Source organism: Plecotus auritus, assembly GCF_963455305.1.
Source record: "Plecotus auritus genome assembly, chromosome: 15".
In the NCBI taxonomy this organism is placed as follows: Eukaryota; Metazoa; Chordata; class Mammalia; order Chiroptera; family Vespertilionidae; genus Plecotus; species Plecotus auritus.
The window spans coordinates 12,389,912-12,413,494 of record NC_137781.1 but is presented as its reverse complement, the minus strand read 5'-3'; the positions used below and the strand labels follow the sequence as shown (position 1 = coordinate 12,413,494).

General features: G+C 47.0%; 1 protein-coding gene across 3 annotated transcripts in view; it reads left to right on the top strand.

Moving 5' to 3' along the window:
* Positions 1-14,780, top strand: part of ZNF774 (zinc finger protein 774) — a 41,839-nt gene extending 27,059 nt beyond the window's left edge. Inside the window, exons 1-4 of one of the 3 annotated variants that reach the window (XM_080651732.1) lie at positions 3,363-3,449; positions 8,333-8,446; positions 12,638-12,741; positions 13,178-14,780. In XM_080651732.1, coding sequence (XP_080507858.1) covers positions 8,349-8,446; positions 12,638-12,741; positions 13,178-14,397 — 1,422 coding nt within the window. In that variant the 5' untranslated portion in view covers positions 3,363-3,449; positions 8,333-8,348 and the 3' untranslated portion in view covers positions 14,398-14,780. Of the gene's footprint in view, positions 1-3,362; positions 3,450-3,478; positions 3,539-8,332; positions 8,447-12,637; positions 12,742-13,177 lie in introns of those variants that run through there. The other 2 variants (XM_080651734.1, XM_080651733.1) reach the window with 2 other exon arrangements.
* Positions 14,781-23,583: the final 8,803 nt, after the last annotated feature.

Here is a 23,583-nt window from a genome sequence, read left to right as displayed (position 1 = left end):
TTGATTCTTGTGAACCCTTTATTTATTGAAGAGACTGATTTATTGTCTTTTATGTTTGTTACGAATATTTCCTCAGTGTAATGCTTATTTTAATGTCTAAAAGTTTTCAATTTGGCCCTAACCGGTTTGGCTCAGTGGATAGAGCGTCGGCCTGCGGACTCAAGGGTCCCAGGTTCGATTCCAGTCAAGGGCATGTACCTTGGTTGCAGGCACATCCCCAATAGGGGGTGTGCAGGAGGCAGCTGATCTATGCTTCTCTCTCATCGATGTTTCTAACTCTCTATCCCTCTCCCTTCCTCTCTGTAAAAAATCAATAAAATGTATTTAAAAAAAAAAGTTTTCAATTTGTAATTTTAAAAGATTAAGTTATTTAAATTGAGGTATAATTATATACAATAAAATGCACAGATCTTAAGTGCCCATATCAAAGAGTTTTAACATACATACACAATCATGCACATGTTTTTAATTTTTTTTAATATATTTTATTGATTTTTACAGAGAGGAAGGGAGAGGGATAGAGAGTTAGAAACATCGATGAGAGAGTAACATCGATCAGCTGCCTCTTGCACACCCCCTACTGGGGATGTGCCCGCAACCAGGGTACATGCCCTTGACCAGAATCGAACCTGGGACCCTTCAGTCCACAGGCCAACGCTCTATCCACTGAGCCAAACCGGTTAGGGCTGTTTTTAATTTTTATATATTCAAATTTCCTGGTCTTTTTCTCCAGTGGTCACTGTTAGGAAAAAGTGAAAGACTGAAATGAACAATAACAAAAAGGTTATGGGTGTCGTAGTATCTAGAGTACCCTTTCATGTTATCTTTTGTTGTCTGTGACCTATTTCACAACTCTGTAAGTTGTAGAAAACCAATATATTTTTTTAAAAAATATATTTGATTTTTACAGAGAGGAAGGGAGAGGGATAGAGTTAGAAACATCGATGGGAGAGAAACATCGATCAGCTTCCTCCTGCACACCCCCCACTGGAGATGTGCCCGTAACCAAGGTACATGCCCTTGAGCGGAATCAAACCTGGGACCCTTCAGTCGCAGGCTGACGCTCTATCCACTGAGCCAAACCGGTTACAGCTAGAAAACCAATATTAATGGAAATGATCCTTGTCCATAAAAGCGCAAATTAATTGTGGAATACAATTGATTATTGCCCTGGAATAGATACATTTGCCTCTATTTGTAAATTCATTTTGGCATTTCATATCTGCCTACGTAGTGTGTGTACTTCTTTGAATTCTCCTGTGAATTAGTAAGTAACATCTTACTCGTTCCCTGATTATAATCAATTAATGAGTTAAATAAAATCTTTGACATATGTTCATCTCATAGCTGCATGAGAGTCATGATTATGTCCTTTTAAAAACATTATCTTTAAGCATTGTCCACATTCAAGGCATGAGTAATAGGGCATGGTCTGGATTCATTTTGTAAACAGTTTATTTTCAAGGTTAAACTGAATCTTTTTGAAAGGGTTGGGACAGGACTGACCGTTCATAATGATGAATCATCAAGAAAAGCTAGATTTGGGACATGTTGTCTTTACTACCTAGCCATGCTGCTGATGGTTTTTTACTCTGTACCCCAATACAGTCTCCTCCTCTTCTTTTTGCTAGCAATGGCCTAAAAAACGCTTTCTTTTATTTTTTTTTTAAAGAATATTTTCATTGATTTCAGGGAGGAAGGGAGAGGAGAGAGAGATAGAAACATCAATGATGAGCCCTGACTGGTTTGGCTCAGTGTATAGAGTGTTGGCCTGCAGACTGAAGGGTCCCGGGTTCGATTCCGGTCAAGGGCATGTACCTTGGTTGCGGGCACATCCCCAGTAGGATGTGTGCAGGAGGCAGCTGATCAATGTTTCTCTCTCATTGATGTTTCTAGCTCTTTATCCTTCTCCCTTCCTTTCTGTAAAAAATCAATAAAATATATTTTTAAAAAGTTTAAAAAACAAACAAACATCAACGATGAGAAAGAACCATTAATCGTCTGCCTCCTACATGCCCCACACTGGGGATCGAGCCTACAACCCAGGCATCGAACCGGTGACCTCCTGGTTCCGCTGAGCTACACCCGACTGGGCAAACCCTTTCTTTTAAAAAGAAAGTTAGAATTACTTCTTTTGCTTAGAAAACGTAAGTAAATATATTCATTTGTGTCCCCAGATTTCCAATAAAACAAGGTGGGATCCATACACTGTAATCTTTGTTTGTTTGTTTGTTTTCCCCAACTTAGCTTCTTCTCAAGACCTTAAAATTTAAGGAGCCCATGAGTTGTTGGAGAGTCCCTGGAGGGCAAACACTATTTTCATTCATTTCCAGTAATAAGTTCTCAGTTGACTCAACACATTTGTGAAATTAAACCATCGCCCTAGAGATGTGAAAGTTTCTCTATAAGAGAAGTGGGCAGGAGAGGGCAGACTCTGCTCCAGGCGGGGCAGCCCAGGGCAAGGAGGACCAGAGGTTTATGTCCCTCCCTGGTCCTTCCCATCTCCTCGCCACTCCCCAGGCCGGTCGGGTGGCAGAAACCAGGACAACCCGGAGGAAAGAGGAAGGCGGGTGGAGCCGCGGTGGGAGCTGTGCTGGCCGGGCAGGTCCCTGTGGTGGACGCTCATTTCCAGCCTGAGCATTGCAGAAGCAGACGGCAGGGAACCCCCTGCTTGGGGACTGACACACTGGGAAGATCAGAGGGTGAAGAACCAGGACTCTAGGCACAGCAAGAACACGGTTCCCTAATACCGGATTCCTTCGCCTGCCTCCTCTGCCTACGAACAGGAGTGTTAATCAACGGAAGGGGGATAGCCTGGGAATTGTGATGTTAATGACAAGAAGCATAGCTGTCTTACACTAACGGCTTCTGCTTGGCATTTCTTATGCTTAGTCTGAGCTGGCCTGGAATCCGCGGCGGCAGACGTCATTCGGTCCCCGGACGCGGCAGGGTGGGGCGGAGGGTGGCCGGAGGAGGATGCGCAGCGCGGGCCAGCAGCGAGCTGCTCCGCGCCCTGGGAGGGGCTGGGTGCCAAAGTGCGGGAGACGCCGCGGTTGGTACCCGGCTGCTCCGCGGTTGTCCTGTGAGGCCAGGGGGTTCGCATCTGCAGATCCCTCTCTGGGGATACAGTTTTTGATGCCCCTCTCAGCTCCGGAGACGTGGTTCCCGCAGTCGGGTAGCTGGGGAATTGTGTTTAGTACTCGTCACGGTTCCGAACTGGGCGTCCCGGACTCCGACTCCTTTAAGTGTTCGCTCAGGACTACATTTCCCAGAAGGCGCCGCGGTGATCGACAGCTCGATCAGCCTACGGATAGGGAAAATTTCTCGTCACGGAAACTGAAAAGCCAATGGCAAGAGGTCATGGGCGGTGTTTTCCGGCGGCTGGCTGTGGAGCGCCGAGTCCCACCTGTGTCTCCACAGTCCTGTCACGCACCCCTGTTCGGATTCTGGTAGGGACGCGCTGGGTGTGGCGGGCCGGGCGCGGCTCGGTGGCGGCGGACTCTCCTTCCCGCTCTGTCCCCGGCTGGGCTCTGGGGCGGTGAGTGGGTCTGAGAGAGGAGACAGCGGCTCAGTCGGACGCTGCCGAGGAGCGCGGAGGGGGCTTGCCTGCCGCCCCGACGCCGACTCTGCCCGGTCCCTCGCCCTTGGGAGCCCGCGGGTCTCTTAAGCAGCGGGGACCGGTAGCTGCGGTTTTCTGTGCTGTCGTCGCGATGGCAACCCTCGTATCCATTTTCTTGCTCCTTGATGGTGGTCCCGGGTGGCAGCCTAGCTTTGTGACCCCCTGACCGCAGCACCCCATTGGGCCTGCTGCACGGCGAGGGGGGGAGAATGGGTGGCGGCCCTTCCCGGGCGGTCATGTTCCTATTAATAAATCCAGTGACAAACAGCTGCTTCGCACAAAGGCACTCGGGCACCGCACCTGGCGCTCGGGGGCCTTTGAGGTCACCTGCCCTGGAGACAGCGTGGGAGGCAGGGTCTCCGTGCCCGCGGCTGGGAACTCCGTCCCCATCCCGCCGTCTCCTGCAGAGGGGCGCTGCTATGGTGATTTGTAATGGACGCAGAAATAAAATGATGGCTCCAAACTCAGCACGGTTCTCACTCCCTAATGACATGATTTTTGTTGGTGAAGGTTTTAAGCCAGAGAGGTGAAATGTATTCCTACGGTTTTGGGGTCCTTTAAAAACTCAGGACTTGATCAGTGACCAATAGCAGTGGCTGTAAATGGATGCATGTTTCCATGAAAAGTGTGCGTGTGTGTATCCTGGAAGTTCTAGGTGCTTTGATTGGTGAGACGAAGATGGGAAAGAGTAAAAACTTCCTCACCCCCATCTGGTCCATCCTGAATTCTGAAACACAGAATATTTGTAGCAGGTTCAGTGCCTGACTTGTGTTTGTTTCTGTTGGAAACTTTTTAAAAATATATATGGCCCTAGCTGGTTTGGCTCAGTGGATAGTGTCCGCCTGAGGACTGAAGGGTCCCAGGTTCGATTCCGGTCAAGGGAACATGCCTGGGTTTGGGCTCCATCCCCAGTGGGTGGCGTGCAGGAGGCAGCTGATCAATGGTTCTCTCTCATCATTGATGTTTTTATCTCTCCCTCTCCATTCCTTTCTGAAATCAATAAAAAATAAGAATAATTAAAAAATATATGTTTTTTATCGAATTTAGAGAGAGAGGTATAGAGAGATAGAAACGGGGATGGGCTGCCTCCTGTATGCCCCCCACTGAGGATGGAGACCCCAACCCGGGCATGTGCTCTGACTGGGAATTGATCTGGTGACCTCTTGATTTATGGGTCGATGCTCAACCACTGAACCATACTGGGGAGGCTGTTGGAGACTCTTTAAAGAGAGGGAATCTATCATATTTCTTTGTGACTCCCAATGCCTTACAACATATTACTTAATGAAGAAATTACTGATCCATCCAGTAATCTGGTCATCTGCCCCCAAAATTTTTTCTTGATATTGCTGTCAATTTTATGAATGTATTCATGATTGTTTTCAACAGCACAGTGGTTAGGATAATTATATACTTATCCCCATTGAAGTTCACTTGATTTTACCCATCATTTTATTTTATTTATTTATTTTTAAATATATTTTTATTGATTTCAGAGAGGAAGGGAGAGGGACAGAGAGATAGAAACATCAGTGATAAGAGAGAATCATTGATTGGCTGCCTTCTTCACACCCCACACTGGGGATCGAGCCCGCAACCTGGGCATGTGCCCTTGACTGGAATCGAACCCTGGGACCCTTCAGTCCACAGGCCGATGCATTATCCACTGAGCCAAACCGGCTAAGGCTATTTATTTATTTATTTATTTTTTGCAAAGGATATTTTACATTTATGTTGATTCTTTAGATGAAGAGCAGGTAAGACTCTTCCAAATTTACTTACAACCCAATTTTTGTGCCCTGGTACTTCTGTCCCTGGCCCAGCTTTCATATGGAAATCCACCATTCCCAACTTTTCTAACAAGTTGGTGTTGCCTCTTACTGATTTTTCCGTTCTTTGTTTGTGCTTCTTCTCTCTCTCGGGCCAATCTGTGCAAAAAGCTTTCTTTTGCTAATTGAATTTAGGTAGTGTTCCACGTTTCCATTTTGTGTTATTTAAAACAGACATACATTTTTTCAGGTCTGATTCTGCCACTTTGATGTTGATACATGCAAAGGCTTTCTGTGGGTTTCCTTGGTCATCTTTCCGAGTGATGATCTCCACACCAGAAACTTCTCCAAATCTGCTGAACTGGTTTTGTAGGTCCCCCTCGGAAATGCTCTGGCCAAGGCCACCCACAAAAAGGCGCTTTGTTTCTCGGTGGGCTTTCATAAAGGCTGGGATACACTCAGTGTGTTCTGGTAGGAAAACAATTTGAGTTCTTTCCATTAGTTCTTCTCCAACCGCGTTGTCTCCACAGCCAGAACCGTGGAGGTCCCTTATTATTTTATTTTTTATTCGGGTCTTTTTAAGTGTCATTTCTTACTCCAGTAAACCTTGAAATAGAATGGTGCCCAGGGCAGTTAGTTCCCTTTGGGCTTCTGCTCAGTCTGTCCCTTGAGGTTGACACCAAATCTACAAGCTGGGAGAAGTCGCTGTCCTCATAACTAATATGACTATATTTGATATAATTAAATGAACAATTGCTTGCTTGATGAGGAGAATGTAGTTGGAGAGAATCTAAAGCTTTTCAGAAATCGAGTTATACCTGGACATTCTCTCTTTGTTTATCTTGTCCATCATGAACAATTTGTTCCTCAAAAAGTTAGTGTGTCCAGCTGGCCGGTGGTGCTCAGTGGTTAGTGTCAACCTAGACACCAAGAGGTCACAGTTCAATTCCCAGTCTAGGGCACATGCCTGGGTTGTGGGTTCCATCCCCCGGTGGAGGGTGTGCAGGAGGCAGCTGGTCGATGATTCTCTTTCATGATTGATGTTTCTCTCTCTCCCTCTCCTTTCCTCAATGAAATCTATAAAAACCCTTGAGGCTCAGTGCATAAATTTGTGCACAGGTGGGGTCCCTCGGCCTGGCTGGCGGAAGTGGGGCGGGCACACAGAGGTGGGGAGAGACCACGGGAGGTTGGCTGTGGGAGTGCACTGACCACCAGGGAGCGGCTCCTGTGTTGGCATCTGCCATCTGGTGGTCAGTGCACGTCATAGTGAGTGGTCAACCGTAACAGTCACTTAGGCTTTTATATATATAGATGCTAAAAAAGTTAGTGTGTCCAAAGACAGGATTCTGTTCATCGGTTTTGAGGAGGCCCAAGCCCCTCTAGTGATGAGAAAGTTGGCCAAGGGTAGGATTATATAAAAATAGAATAAGAACACCCAACCACCCTCCTGAGCTGCCCCGTCACCCGTCATGGAGGTAGCCCCTGAGCCTTGAGAATCAGGAGGAGGTGGTGCTCTGGGCTGTGGCAGGGTGCCTCCCACCTGGCCCCTCCCCCTGCCCGGCCGCCCTGCAGCCACAGACACTCAATTTACCAAGGACCTGACCTTTGGGGGAAAGCAATAGACTCTCTTTTCTCTCTTTTTTAAAGATTTATTTCTTGAAGTAATAAATATTTTATTGGGATGTGAGGTGCAAAAAAAAATTAAAAATCGTATCTAATAAAGAGGGAATATGCTAACTGACCATCATGTCCTCACAAAGATGGCGGCGCCCACAGCCAATAAGGAGGGAATATGCTAATTGACTGCCACGCCCTCAAAGATGGCGGTGCCCACAGCCACAAGATGGCAACGCCCAGTCCCCTCAGCCCCTCTGGGGTGGCAGGCACGGCACGGCCGGGCCCATCCCCAGGCGGGTCTGGTTGCTCCGCGCACCTGCCTCTAGAGTCCCCAGTCCCCTCAGCCCCCCAGACGCCCAGGGCCGGCCCGAGGCGCAGGCAAGCCTTGGATGTCAGCTGCACAGCCACCCAGGGCTGCCTGAGGCTCAGGTAACCAGGGCCGAGGCTTGTGCTGCGGCAGTGGCAGCAGCAGAGGTGTGATGGGGGCATCGCCTTCCCCTGATCAGCGGGTTGCCTCCCAGCCCTGAGGGCTCCCGGACTGTGAGAGTGGGTAGGCCGGGCTGAGGGACCCTCCAGTACATGAATTTTTATGCACCAGGCCTCTAGTCCTATCTAATAAAAGAGTAATATGCAAATTGACCATCATTCCAACACACAAGATGGCCGCCCCCATGTGGTCAAAAATGGCTGCCCCCAAGTGGACACAAGATGGCCACCACAATATGGCCGGCAGGGGAGGGCAGTTGTGGGCAATCAGGCCATCAGGGAAGGGCAGTTGGGGGGGACCAGGCTGGCAGGGGAGGGCAGTTAGGAGCAATTGGGCCAGCAGGGGAGCAGTTAGGCGTCGATCAGGCTGGCAGGGGAGTGGTTAGGGGGTGATCAGGCTGGCAGGCAGAAAAGGTTAGGGGCAATCAGGCAGGCAGGCAGGCGAGCAGTTGGGAGCCAGCAGTCCTGGATTGTGAGGGGGCTGTCCGACTGCCCGTTTAGGCCTGATCCCACCAGTATCAGGCCTAAACGAGCATTCGGACATCCCTCGAGGGGTCCCAGATTGGAGAGGGTGCAGGCTGGGCCGAGGGACACCCCCGCGCCCCCCCTCCCCATGCATGAATTTCGTGCACTGGGCCTCTAGTAAATAAATAAATATAAATAGAATAAGAAAATCAAACATTCTGTGGTGGACAGAATTCACCTGAGAGCTAGTCTAGTGGAGGGTGGGGGGAGGGGCTTTGTTTGAGTATACGGATATCCTTGGTAGCTGTCCTTTGCTTTTCAGACCATGGTGGGGATATCCTGAGAGCTGGATGCATAATGAGGTCTGTTGCTTTAGGACCTGATGACCCTCAATGATGTGGCTGGGGACTTCAGGGACGAACGGGCACTACTTAGAGAATCCTCTTCAGGGATATGACCCAGCACCGTTAGAAGAATGGGCTCTCAAAGGGTAAGGATGCTACTCTCCTTTATTTATTGACTTTTAATATGTTTTTATTGATTTTTAGAGAGGGAGAAAGAGAGAGTGAGAGAGAGAGATAGAAACATCAGTGATGAGAGAGAAACATCATCCATTGACTGCCTCCTGCACCCCCCTATTGGGAATCAAGCCCACAACCCGGGTATGTGCCCTGACTGGGAATCGAACCAGTGACCTTTGCGTTCCTGGGTGGATGCTCAACCACTGATCCATACCCAGCCAGGCAGGCTGCTACTTTCCTTTAGATTTAAGCCCTATATTTTAAAAGGGCCTAGGTCTAACTGGTCTCTTGGGATGCTGGTCTCTTAGAGCTCCAGATCCCTGTGAGAATAACTGTTGCCTCCCTGGCAAAGAAAGGAGGACTTCCATTTTTATGGCACTTTTTAAAAAATATATATTTTATTTATTTTTTACAGAGAGGAAGGGAGAGGGATAGAGAGTTAGAAACCTTGATGAGAGAGAAACATCGATCAGCTGCCTCCTGAACACCTCCTACTGGGGATGTGCTCACAACCAAGGTACATGCCCTTGACCGGAATCAAACCTGGGACCCATCAGTCCGCAGGCCGACGCTCTATCCACTGAGCCAAACCGGCCAGGGCTTTATGGTACTTTATGGTTTGCAGATGTCTTTGGTATTTATTATCTTGTTAATATCTCACCATAACCCTTCAACGCATGTATTATCTTCCACCTTTTACAACTCAGGACACTGAGACTCTAAGGCAGTGGTCGGCAAACTGCGGCTCATGAGCCGCGGTTTGCTGCTCTGTTGACTAATGAGTTTGCCGACCACTGGGATGGGGGCTTAATCACAAGGAACAACAACATCCTGTAATTATTGGAATCGAGAGTCTAGGTCAGTGGTCGGCAAACTCATTAGTCAACAGAGCGGCAAACCGCGGCTCACGAGCCGCAGTTTGCTGACCACTGCTCTAAGGTAAATGCCAGAGGTGAGAGCTCAAATCAGGTCTTTGGTTAGGGCTGTTTTTATTTTCATTGATTTCAGAGAGGAAGGGAGAGGGAGAGAGATAGAAACATCAATAATGAGAGGGAATCATCGATTGGCTGCCTCCTGCACACTCCCTACTGGGGACTGAGCCCCGCAACCCAGGCATGTGCCCCTGACTGGAATTGAACCTGGGACTTTCAGTCCGAAGGCCGATGCTCCATCCACTGAGTCAAACTGGCTAGGGCTGGGAATTGACCTTTAGACAACTTTACCAACGACATTCCCTTTTGCTTAGACCACATTCCCTTTTGCTTAGATCACATTCCACTTGCTAAGACCATTATCTTTCCCCTCCGGAACTGCCCAGAGAATTCTCTGCCTGGAAAAAGCCCACCTAGAGTCCCTTAAAATCTCTGACTCCCTGTCCCTGGGTGCTGCACCATTTTGGGTCCCAGCCCATCTGGTTTTCCAGATGACCTAATAAGTTCATTCTTTTCTCCTTTTGGCCTCGTGCCCTCCTTGGAGACTCTGACAATCCCCAGTGGGAGGCTTGTAGGAGGCAGCTGGTGGATGATGTTTCTCTCTCATCGATGTTTCTATCTCTATCAGAACCCCTTCATCTTTCTCTAAAAATCAATAAAAACGTATTTAAAAAAATAAATAGCTGTTTTGTATGGCTCAAATATGCCTTTCCTATGCCTTTGTTGTGGGACATTTAATTGATTTATGTTCTTTCCAGATTCTCACCAGTATTGTGATAAATAACTCTTAGCTAATTATCTTTTTTTATAAAGTCTTCTTTATTGAATTATAATTAGTTAATAAGTAGCTAATATGTCTTTTGCACAACTTTGATTTTTTTCATTTTCTTACAATTCCCAGAATTAGAATTGTTGGGTCCACAAATAGGTATATTTCTCAGGCATTTGATATTTTTGCCAAATGCCTTCTAAAAAGACTAAATCAATTTATTTATTCCCAAAAACATTATATGAAAGTCTACCATCATGGTAGATATTATATTTTAAGAGTCTGGGTTAATTAGTAGGGATAGCTAACATTTATTGAGGACTTACCACTTAATCTTTATCCTATCTAATAAAGAAGGAATATGCTAATTGACCATCACACCCTCACAAAGATGGTGGTGTCCACAGCCAATAAGGAGGGAATATGCTAATTGACTGTCACACCTTCAAAGATGGTGGTGCCCACAGCCACAAGATGGCGGTGCCCAGTCCCCTCAGCCCCACTGGGTCGGCAGGCACGCAGCAGGCCACCTGCTTTCGGAGTCTCCCAGTCCCCTTAGCCCCCCAGCCACCCAGGGCCGGCCCGAGGCACAGGCAAGCCTTGGATGTCAGCTGCTCAGCCACCCAGGGCTGGCCCGAGGCACAGGCAAGCATCAGATATTGGCTGCCCAGGGCTGGCCCGAGGCACAGGAAAGCCTCAGATATTGGCTGCCCAGGCGCCCAGGGCCGGCCCAAGGCCCAGGAAAGCCTCGGATGGTGGCTGCCCAGCTGCCCAGGGCTGCCTGAGGCTCCGGTAACCAGGGCCAGCCGAGGCTTGCACTGTCAGCAGTGGCAGCAGCAGAGGTGTGATGGGGGCGTCACCTTCCCCTGATTGCCAGGTTGCCTCCCACCCGTGAGGGCTCCCGGACTGTGAGAGGGGGCAGGCCAGGCTGAGGGACCCCTCCCTCCAGTGCATGAATTTTCATGCACCGGGCCTCTAGTAACTCTATAAAGTAGATCTTATCATTATCCCTAGTTTATAGATAAAGACATAGACACAGAGAATTGAAGTAACTTTCCTGAGGTCACACAGCTAGTAAGGGACAGGGTTAGGATTCAAACTCAGGCTATATGACTCTTGAGTTTGCACTCTTCACCTCTACACTTATTGCCTAAGTATATCATTATTTTAATTTTTTAAGATATGTTTTTAAAATTGATTTTAGAGAGAGAGGAAGGGAGAGGGACACAGAGAGAGCAACATCGATGAGAGAGAAACATCATCAATTGGTTGCCTCCTGCACACCCCCTACTGGGGATCAAGCCCCAAACCTGGGCATGTGCCCTGACCAGGAATGGAACCAGTGACCTCTTGTTTCATGGGTCGATGCTCAACCACTGAGCCACACAGGCTGGACAATTGTTTTAATTTAAATTTCTTTAGCTAGCCCTGGCTGGTTTGGTTCAGTGGATAGAGTGTCAGCCTGTAGACTGAAGGGTCCCAGGTTCAATTCCGGTCAAGGGCACATGCCTGGATTGTGGGCTCGACCCCCAGTGGAGGGTGTGCAGGAGGCAGCCGGTCAATGATTCCCTCTCATCATTGATGTTTCTATCTCTCTCTCCTTCTCCCTTCCTCTCTGAAATCAATATAGATATAGATATAGATATAGATATAGATATAGATATAGATATAGATATAGATATAGATATAGATATAGATATAGAAATAAATTTCTTTGGTTAATAGTAAGTGTAAGATTTTCCATATATGTATAGGCTACTTTTCTTTCTTTTGTGCATCGCCTATGCATGTCCTTTGTTCATTATTTTTTTCTTACAAGTGTTTGTCTTTTTCTCATAGCTGTATCTATTGCTGTCTTTCTGGGGAAAAATTTAAAGGCCAATATTATAGTTAACTCCCTTCATTCTCTCTAAGGGTGAGGTCATGGCAGCTTTGTTTCTGATAAAACTATCTTTCCACATGGGTTTAGCCTTGTGCCTTCCGAGATGAGTTATTGTACTTACCCTAGAGTTTCAATGACCTATGTCTGATTTTTTAAAAAAAATTTATTGTTGAAAGTATTACATATGTCCCCTTTTATCCTCCATCCACTCGGACTAGCCCCCTCACTCCAGGCCCTCACCACCCCACTGTCTGCATCCATGGCTTATGCATGTATGCATGCACAGTCTTTGGTTGATTACCTCCCACCCACACAGCCTCCCCCGCCTTCCCTCTGAGATTCTGCTGTTTTTTTGTTTGTTTGTTTTTTGAATGGGAGGAAAGGGCTTTTCCTCAGCCTCTTGGGGAGATCACGCTCTTTGATCACTTTATTGTGGCTGCCCTTTTAATGAGACAAAACACACACGATCGTTTCTCTGGGTGTCCCCTTCTACCTAGGGAAGGAGGAGGGCTTAGATTTTGGCCAGGCCTTGTGTGATTGGCTCAGATCAACATCCTCTGTTCATCTTCCTGTCTAGGATTTCTAGACCAAGTGTCATCTCCCAGCTGGAACAGAAAGAGACATGGCTTCTGCCACTCCAACATTTTGAGGCAAGAGACATCCTAAGGGAAAGTCACACAGGTGAGATGTGAGTGTTACCTGGTGGGAGAAGAATTGGAAATGCTGCCCTGGAGTTTTGTTCTTCCTACCGGAAGTTTAAATTTGAGTTCTTGGGCATTCACGAATTGACCAAATAAAGTCTCTTTTTAAGTAAGCATTCCACTTTCGTTTCCACTATGACATCTTTGAAAGGAGTTGCCTAATTTTGATAACATGTGGCTTACTCTTGAACGATGTAAAGGCCATCTCAAGATTTATCCGGTCATCTTAAAAAGCGTTTAGGAATTCATGTTTTCTGTGAGCTCAATGAACATCAATACACTTTTCACAGAGTGAAAACCAAAGCAGTCAAATTAAGTACAGTCTATTGAAAAAACACTGATTTTAATATTTCTTGCTGCCTTCTGATGTACGTTCCTGACAACTTTATTCTCAGTCACTTCTGTTAATTTTTCAGACTTGGAGAATCAGCTGGAAAAACTCCATCAGGATGATTCTGAAACAGCAGAACAAAGCGGAACATCCTCAGAAGGGGCCAGTAAAGATGTTTATCAGACACCTAGCTGGGGAGGAAGCTGGGAGAGGGGCCTTGAATTAGAACCTGGAACCCTTCCAGGGGAGGGCCGTCGGGACAAGGATTTAAACAAGCTCCTGGATGGATATCCAGGAAAGAAGCCTGTGTGTGCAGAATGTGGGAAAACCTTTAACCAGAGCTCCTATCTCATTAGACACCTAAGAACCCACACTGGCGAGAGGCCTTATAAATGCACTGAGTGTGGGAAAGGCTTCAAGCAGAGTTCAGACCTCGTCACCCATCGCAGAACACACACAGGAGAGAAACCCTACCAGTGCAGTGGGTGTGAGAAAAAATTTGGCGACAGCTCAACCCTCATCAAACATCAGAGGACCCACACAGGTGAGAGGCCCTATGAGTGCCCAGAGTGTGGGAAGACTTTCGGGCGGAAGCCACACCTCATAATGCACCAAAGAACCCACACCGGAGAGAAGCCCTACACGTGCCTCAAATGTCACAAAAGCTTCAGTCGAAGCTCCAATTTCATCACCCACCAGAGGATCCACACAGGAGTGAAGCCTTACAGGTGTGATGACTGCGGGGAGAGTTTCAGCCAAAGCTCGGATTTGATCAAGCACCAACGAACCCACACGGGGGAACGGCCCTTTAAATGCCCCGAGTGCGGGAAGGGCTTCACAGACAGTTCTCATTTTGTAGCGCACATGAGCACGCACTCAGGAGAAAGGCCATTCAGCTGTCCCTACTGTCCCAAGAGTTTCAGCCAGAGCTCACATCTGGTCACGCACCAGAGGACACACACCGGTGAGCGGCCTTTTAAGTGTGACAACTGTGGCAAAGGGTTCGCCGACAGCTCTGCCCTCATTAAGCACCAGCGGATCCACACGGGAGAGAGACCCTACAGGTGTGGCGAGTGCGGGAAGAGCTTCAATCAGAGCTCCCACTTTGTGACCCATCAGCGGATCCACTTGGGAGAGAGACCGTATCCGTGCCCCGAGTGTGGCAAAACCTTCAATCAGCGTTCCCACTTCCTGACACACCAGAGAACACACACAGGAGAAAAACCTTTTCACTGTAGTAAATGTGACAAGAGCTTCCGTCAGAAAGCACATCTTTTATGCCATCAAAACACTCATTTGATTTAGGAAATAATCTTTAGTGGTTTTGCTGCTCCCTTCCAAAAAATTTAAAAATATATGTATGTATTTCTATTGACTTCAGAGAGAAAGGGAGAGGGAGAGAGAGAGAGAAACATCAATGATGAGAGAACCATTGATTGGCTGCCTCCTGCATGCCCCCCACTGGGGATCGAGCCCACAACCCAGGCATGTGCCCTTGACAGGAATTGAACCTGGGATCCTTCAGTCCACAGGCAGACACTCTTATCCACTGAGCCAAACCGGTTAGGGCCAAATTTTTATCTTTAAGTACCCCCAATAGAGAAAACTATCTTCAAGTACCCCAATTAGGAACCTGGGCACCAGTGGCTCCAGTTGGGCCCTAATCTGTTCCCTCTCTTTTTTTCCCACGTTTTAATGGTAAGGATAAACCTATAGGATCCAAACAACACAAAAGGCATTCCTTCAATGTTTTTGATGGATTCTTAGGGAAATATAAGTTGAATGGTTGATGCCTGGTTACTCTAAGAGAAGTGAAATAAGCCCTGACCGGTTTGGCTCAGTGGATAGAGCATCGGCCTGCGGACTCTAGGGTCCCAGGTTCAATTCCGGTCAAGGGCATGTACCTTGGTTGCAGGCACATCCCCAGTAGGGGGTATGCAGGAGGCAGCTGATCAATGTTCTCTCTCATTGATGTTTCTAACTCTCTATCCCTCTCCCTTCCTCTCTGTAACAAATCAATAAAATATATTTAAAAAAAAAAAAAAGAGAGAGAAGTGAAATAAATGTGACCTAAAGATCGCATGTGAGCCACCTAGTACAATGCCTGGCACAAAGTAGGTGCTCCGTAACAAAATGGTCATATTATCACTAAAATGATTAATATTTGAGATCTTACATAAAGCCCTCAGTATTGTGCCTGCCCCTTAAAAGACACTCCATGGCCCTGGCTGGTTTGGCTCAATGGATAGAGCGGCAGCCTGCGGACTGAGGGGTCCCAGGTTCGATTCCGGCCAGGGGCACATGCCCGGGTTGTGGGCTCGATCCTCTGTAGGGGGCGTGCAGGAGGCAGCCAATCAATGATTCTCTCTCATCATTGATGTTTCTATCTCTCTCCCTCTCCTTTCCTCTCTAAAATCAATAAAATATATTAAAAAAAAAAAAAGACACTCCATGCCAAGCTGGTTGCTTATATCAGCCTTATTACACAGTAAGGCATTTATTAGGGCAGCCCTGCAAGCCGAGGACTTGCAAGCAATTAGGTTGGCATTGGGAGATTTGGGGTGTGAGCGCCCAGATTTAATAAAACAGAAGACACTCTCCCAAGCCAGTGCTATGCAGGCATTAGTCACCAGATGTCTCATTGCCATGACGAGGCGGAATTACTGAGAGGATGTTTGCGGTCTTGTGACTAAGAGGCTGAAAGAATTTCAGAAGCGTTCTGTACAGCAGCAGTGCCTGAGGTGTTCCCACTGGAGGTTTGCTGCCATCTGAGGCATAGGAAGATCCAGTGACAAGCCAGCCAGAGGGGCCTGGGAGAGGACTGTCCCCTTGTGGAAGCAAGATTCCCGAGACGGCTGAGCAACGCTACAGGGACCTTCCCGGCATCCAGCTGCAGGAAACAGCGCCTGTTTTCGAATCTGCTGGGTCCTTTGCCTTTTAGTTTTAAGTTACTGCAACTCGGTGACCCTCTTCGGGTCATTCATTTGACACACCGGTACATTCCTGTATTTAATTGAAATGTACTGAGGAAAGGCAGTGTTGACAAGAACACTGAGTTCTCTGAGAAGGTGAGCTGTTTGAGTCCTGGCCCTGACACTTAACCTTGGCCAGACTTCCGCCTTTTGTCAGGCCCTACCTTCCCTACCTCGCAAGGTGGTTGTGAGAGCCTAGCACGCAAGCACGCATGCACGCACGCGAGCACTTTGTTGTTAAACCATAAAGTGTAATATCTCTAACGTTACAGTATTGTTGCAAATGTCTTTCTCTCCCCCCCGCCCCACCAGGAACTCTGGATAATAATTCTCCAGATGTCTCATTTTCTTTCCTAATGACAGGCTTCTTTTTTCACTTGTTGAAAACCTAAGGCCCAAAAAATGCCAAACCACTCGCTGTGGATCACGTAGTTGACAGAAGAGCCAGATTTTGGCTGCAGGTCTCCTGACAGCAACACAGAACCGAGCAGCTCTGGGCTTTGTCAGTGTCTCGTATTGTATCCATCAGACTGCTCTGATTTTGGAAATGATGGAGGCGTGTAGCCCAAGTTCCCGGGAGCTTTACAGGGTTCTGGGCTGGGGGTCCTTGGTCCTGGAGGAGAAAGAGTGGACAGGTCAGGGCAGATGCAAGGGGTTAAGGAGGGTGTGTGTTGGGTGTTTAATACTCTAGAGCGGTGGTTCTCAACCTTTCTGATGCCGCGACCCTTTAATACAGTTCCTCATGTTGTGCTGACCCCCACCCATAAAATTATTTTTGTTGCTACTTCATAACTGTAATTTTGCTACTTTTAATGAATCGTAATGTAAATATCTGTGTTTTCCCATGGTCTTAGGCGACCCACAGGTTGAGAACCGCTGCTGTAGAGCCCAAGACCATCGGAAATCACAGATATTTACATTGTGAAAATAATTTCATGGGTGGGGTCACCACAACAAGAGGAACTGTGTTAAAGGGTCGAGGCAGTAGAAAGGTTGAGAACCACTGCTCTAGAGGGAAACGTCAGTGCCTGAAGGTTTTCTTAAAAGCCTTCCTGTGTTACTCAGACTAAATTACTACATCAGCCTTGGAACACTAATTTGTTCCCTTCCAGTCTATGGAATGCCCCCTGAGGGCTTTAACTCATGGGGGACAGAACTTGCTGATAACCTAAGCTCTTTGTTAGGGAAGTCAGATAATTGACCCGGGAAAAAAAATCTGGCTTATTTCAGTGCAGTGGTTCTCAAACTGTACACCCAGATCAGTAGCATTAGCATCTGGGAACTTGTTAGAATACAAAGTCTAAATCCTCACCTCAGACCTAGTGAATCAGAACTTCTATGGGTAGCCCTGGCCAGTGTGGCTCAGTGGATAGAGAGTCGGCCTGCGGACCAAAGGGTCCCGGGTTCGATTCCGGTCAAGGGCACGTACCTCGGTTGCAGGCTCCTCCCTGGCCCAGGACCCTAGTCAGGCTCATGCAGGAGGCAACCAGTCAATGTGTTTCTCTCACATCGATGTTTCTCTCTGTCTCTCCCTCTCTCTTCCACTCTCTTTAACAATCAATGGAAGAATATCCTCCGGTGAGGATTAACAAAACTCTAGGGGTAATATATGTGAACTCCAGGGCTACCATCTCTGCAGGGGGTGGAAGTGTTTTGGCCAGGGGTAGGACATGAAATATGAGACTGCAGAGTTGAGTATCATATCCCTCAGAAGAGACATTCTGACAGTTCTGCACTGGATTAATGTAAAGTGTCCTGGAAGAGTGTCCCACAAGAGGGAGCCAGCCCAGCCGGTGGGGCTCAGTGGTTAAGCGTTGACCTATGAACCAGGAGGTCACGGTTCGAATCCTGGTCAGGGCAGATGCCCAGGTTGTGGGCTTGATCCCCAGTGTGGGGCGTGCAGAAGGCAGCCAATCAATGATTCTCTCTCATCATTGATGTTTCTATCTCTCTCTCCCTCTCCCTTCCTCTCTGAAATCAATTAAAAAAAAAAAAAAAAGCCCTAACTGGTTTGGCTCAGTGGATAGAGCGTCAGCCTGTGGACTGAAGGGTCCCAGGTTCAATTCTGGTCAAGGGCATGTACCTTGGTTGCAGACACATCCCCAGTAGGGGGTGTGCAGGAGGCAGCTGATCCATGTTTCTCTCTCATCGATGTTTCTGACTCTCTATCCTTCTCCCTTCCTCTCTGTAAAAAATCAATAAAATATATTTTAAAAAAAGAGGGATCCAGTTAGAGGGTCACAAAAGCTACATTATTAGCACCTGTAGGCATAGCCCTACACCCAGCTAGGAGTGTGATGTGTGCTCATTGTCTGTGAGTGACCCTTGACTTAAGAGGTAGGATGTGATGCCCTGGGCATCTTGGCTCAGTGTATAGAGCATCAGCCTGCAGACTGAAGGGTCCCAGGTTCGATTCCGGCCAAGGGCACATGCCCGGGTTGCGGGCTCGATCCCCGGTGGGGGGTGTGCAGGAGGAAGCCGATCAATGATTCTCTCTCATCATTGATGTTTCTGTCTCTCTCTCTTTCTCCCTTCCTCTCTGAAATCAATAAAGAAAAAAAAAATGTTTTTTTAAAGAGGTAGGATGTGGAAGTGGCATAGAACCAGGGGGCAGAAGACCCAGCTTCTAGTTTGGGTATTGTTATTCACCAGCCTGCTGCCAGTTGATTGCTCCAGGCTTCGGTCTATCTGTTTAATCAGGATAAGGTCCCTCTGTCTCTAGCACTTTAAAATTTGGGGCTCTCAGCCCGGCCGGTGTGGCTCAGTGGTTGAGTGTTAACCCGTGAACCAGGCAATCACTGTTTGATTCCCGGTCAGGGCACATGCCTGGGTTTCAGGCTCAATCCCCAATGATGATTCTTTCTCTCATCATTGATGTTTCTATCTCTCTCTCTCTCCTTTCCCCTCTCTAAAATTTAAAAAAAAAATGGGGGGCTCTCACAGACCCCGGCCAACATTGCGAGCAGGCTCCTCCGCATGGGCACCTTCACGCTCTGCGAGATAGAAGCAGGTGGTCTGTAGCCTGGCTTCCTCCCCATCTCCCTCTCCTCTGCCCTCCCCCAGTTCTCAGAGGAGAGGCGACTGGCTGGCAACCTAGTAGCTGCCAGCGGAGTTAGCACATTCCCTCCAAACTCAAGACCTCCAGGCTCCAGCCCCTCCTATTCCGACTCCCTAGCAGTGTTGAACGGACACAGGTCACTGGCTTCTAACATAAACTGAGTCTTTTTCTATCACCTTGTTTTTCATGTTGTATATCGACAGATGTGTCTATCCTATAACATGAGCTCTTGCAGGGCAATGTGGGACTTGCTTTGGGGCTCTGCCACCTCCCCCCACCCTCCAGCCATGAGCAGGGAATCCTTGAATGTATTGGTGAGAGTCAAGGTAACTGACTTCCCCTATTTTCCCTTTGTTGCTACCCTGTGACTGGCCATTAGCTCCTTGTACATGCTCCACACATCCTCTCTCCTTCACTTCATCGGTTTTTTCATTTTTCTTAAAGCTCAGGGTTCTGCCAAGAAATATTTTTTAAATTTTTTAAAATTTGTATTGATTTCAAAGAGGAAGGGAGAAGGAGAGAGAGAGAGAGAAACATCAATGATGAGAATCCTACATGCCTCCAACTGCAGATTGAGCCTGCAACCCGGGCATGTGCCCTTGACTGGAATCGAACCCAGGACCTTCAGTCTGCAGGCTGATGCTCTATCCGCTGAGCAAAACCGACTAGGCTCTAGCTGCTAGGGCCTCTCTCCACTTTAAAACCCATGTCATCGCCAGGCCCTGTCAACTTTACCTCTCAGACTCCTCTCAGAACCATCTACCAGTCTCTCCATCTCCAATGCCACGCTCTAGTCCAGTGGTCGGCAAACTCATTAGTCAACAGAGCCAAATGTCAACAGGACAATGATTGACATTTCTTTGGAGAGCCAAATTTTTTAAACTTAACCTTCTTCTAACGCCACTTCTTCAAAATAGTCTTGCCCAGGCCGTGGTATTTTGTGGAAGAGCCACACTCAAGGGGCCAAAGAGCCGCATGTGGCTCGCGAGCCGCGGTTTGCCGACCACTGCTCTAGTCCCAAATGACCACCATCTCTTACCTGAATCCCTGGAGTAGCCTCCTACTGATACCCCAGATATTATTTTTGCTAATTTCTTCTCAGAGAAGTCAGAGTGATCTTTCAAAAACCTTAAATTGAATCATATCACTTAAATGCTTAAAATTGACAGCTTTTAGGATAAAGAACCAAATCTAAAAACAAGATCCACCCTGGCTGGTTAGCTCAGTTGGTTAGAGTGTCATCTCAATATGCTAGGGTTGTGGGTTCTATCCCCGGTCGGGGCGCATACAAGCATCATCCATGAATGCATAAATAAGTAGAACAACAAATTGATGTTCTCTCTCCCCCTAAAAAAAAAGAAAGAAAAAGAAAACAAAGGGTTTATCCAAGCCAGGGTAGAGGTTGACTGAAATGAGGAAGAAGAATACTAAGTTTCTATTTCTTAAGCTGGGTGCTGAGTACACAGAGTTTAAAATTTTGTTAATTTAAATTAATTTGCATTATTTACATCCTTTTTGTTTACAAGATATTTCACAAGAAAAAAGCAAATAGGGAAACAGAACACTCTGGCAGAGACTCACCTTTTCCACTCAGATCTCATAAAGTTGAGTTATACTGGGAATAATAAAGGAGGGACGGTCCAAGTGCCCGGGCCTGGGCAAACACTAGGCCAGTCCTTCCCATTCTCTCTCACTCACACTTTCTCATTTTGCCTTCGGCTGGAAAAACCTCCCCCCCCTTTCTGTAGTACAAATAAACGTCCAGAAAATTATAGGCCCCCCTGTCCATAACCAGCCGAGCTCGGACCTTCTGTCTGAATGCAGGAGGCCCTGCTACATCAATAGTCCTCTGTGCAAACCTCCCAGAAAAAAGCATTTCCACAATTTGGATGATTTCTACAGGGTGTGAACATTTTTTTAAAAATATATTTTTATTGGTTTCAGAGAGGAAGGGAGAGGGAGAGAGAGATAGAAACATCAATGATGAGAGAGAATCCTTGATCGGCTGCCTCCTGCATGTACCCGCACTAGGGATCGAGCCCGCAACCCAGGCATGTGCCCCCGACCGGAATCAAACCCAGGACCCTTCAGTCCGCAGGCCGACACTCTATCCACTGAGCCAAACCAGCCAGGGCGGGTGTGAACATTTTTACAGCTCTTGTTACTTCTTGCTAAATCGTTTTCTGAGCCAACTGGACCAATTTACCGTGCTACCAGCAACGAATGGGCTCCCGCGTCCCCACACCCTCATCCCTGAAAAACAGTTTTGCTCACTTAAGAGACAGGATTTTTACAGATTGTTTCCATTTGCATTTCTTTGATTAGCAGTGAAGTTGAACATTTTTTTCATGTTAGCTTCTTTCTTTTATTTCTTCTGTTTGTCACTTTGCACTTAGAGTATAGGACCAGAATCCAAAAACTTTATTATTTGGCTTTAAGGAAGTCACTTGCTTTATTTCCTGCTCCCTTCCCTTTCCCTCACTTCTTCTTCTTCTTTTTTAAAATATATTTTTACTGATTTCAGAGAGGAAGGGAGAGAGAGGGAGAGATAGAAACATCAATGATGAAAGGGAATCATTGATCTGCTTCCTCCTGCACACCCCCTACTGGGGATGGAGCCTGCAACCTGGGCATGTGCCCTTGGTCGGAATCGAACCCGGGATCCTTCAGTCCGCAGGTCGACACTCTATCCCCTGAGCCAAACCAGCTAGGGCTCCCTTACTTCTTTATTACTTTTTAATTCATAGATAATACATGTTCATTTTAGAAATATCAGAAAAATACAATTAAGCAAACAAAAAAATCACCTATTTTTATTCCACCTTGCAGAGATCACCACCACCATTTATTATATATCGCTTTAAACATTTTCTATAACAAAAATAGAAATATACAACCTAACCTTTCTGTGTATATAAAGAGAGAATACTCAAGTTGAGAATCAAATGAGCTAGTGTATGTGAAAGTAATTTATCAAGCGCAGAATGTTGTATAAGCGCAAGTTGGATACAAAATACCCTTTACTGCTGTTCTTATGACACAAATACCCCTTACCCTGCCAAGCAGAGTGGTGACACGCGTTCCCTGAACACAGCCTGCCCTCCTCAGCACAGCTTCTTCTCAAAAATGACTTCCTGCCTCAATTTTTCCTACTGAACATGTTTCCACTCTATTTGAAAAAATTCAGTCTGTAAGATATACAGAAGGCATAAAGGGTGGTGCAAACAGCAACCATGTATCTACCACACAGCTTAAGAAATAAAATTTTGGCCCTAGCCGGTTTGGCTCAGTGGATAGAGCGTCGGCCTGTGGACCAAAGGGTCCTGGGTTCAATTCCAGTCAAGGGCAGGTAGCTCCATTGGGTTGCAGGCTCCCTCGACAGGGTGCGTGCAGGAGGCAACCAATCGTTGTGTTTCTCTCACATCTACGTTTCTTTCTGTCTTTCCCTCTCTCTTACACTTTCTCCAAAAATCAATGGAAAAATATCCTCAGGTGAGGATTAAAAATAAATAAATAAATAAATAAAATTTTGGCCCGGCTGGCGTGGTTCAGTGGTTGAGCATCGATCTATATGAGCCAGGAAATCATGGTTTGATTCCTGGTCAGGGCACATGCACGGGTTGGGGAATCAATCCCAAGTGTGGGGATTGCAGGCAGCAGCCGATTAATGATTCTCTCTCATCATGGATGTTTCTATCTCTGCCTCTCCCTTCCTCTCTGAAATCAATAAAAATATATTTTAAAAATAAAATTTTGTCACCCTAATCGGTTTGGCTCAGTGGATAGAGCCTCGGCCTGCAGACTGAAGAGCCCCAGGTTTGATTCTGGTCAAGGGCATGTACCTTTGTTGCGGGCATATCCCCAGTAGGGAAGTGTGCAGGGGGCGGCTGAATCGATGTTTCTCTCTCATCCATGTTTCTTTTTTTTTTTTTTTTAATATATTTTATTGATTTTAGAGAGGAAGGGAGAGGGAGAGAGAGATAGAAACATCAATGATGAGAGAGAATCATTGATAGGCTGCCTCCTGCATGCCCCCTACTGGGGATCGAGCCTGCAACCCAGGTATGTGCCCTTGGCTGGAATCGAAGCTGGGACCCCTCAGTGCGCAGGCTGACGCTCTATCCACTGAGCCAAACCAGCTAGGGCTCTCATTGATGTTTCTAACTCTCTATTCTTCTCCCTCTCCCTTCCTCTCTGTAAAAAATCAATAAAATGTATTTTAAAAAATAAAATAAAATTTTGTCAACTACAGTTTAATAAAACACGAAAGAAAAAAACACACTTAGCCCTGGCTGGTTTGGCTCAGTGAATAGAACGTCGTTCTGTGGACTAAAGGGTCCCAGGTTCGATTCTGATCAAGGGCACATGCCCGGGTTGTGGGCTCAATCCCTAGTTGGGGGAGTGCAGGAGGCAGCCGATCAATGATTCTCTCTCATCCTTGATGTTTCTATCTCTCTCTCC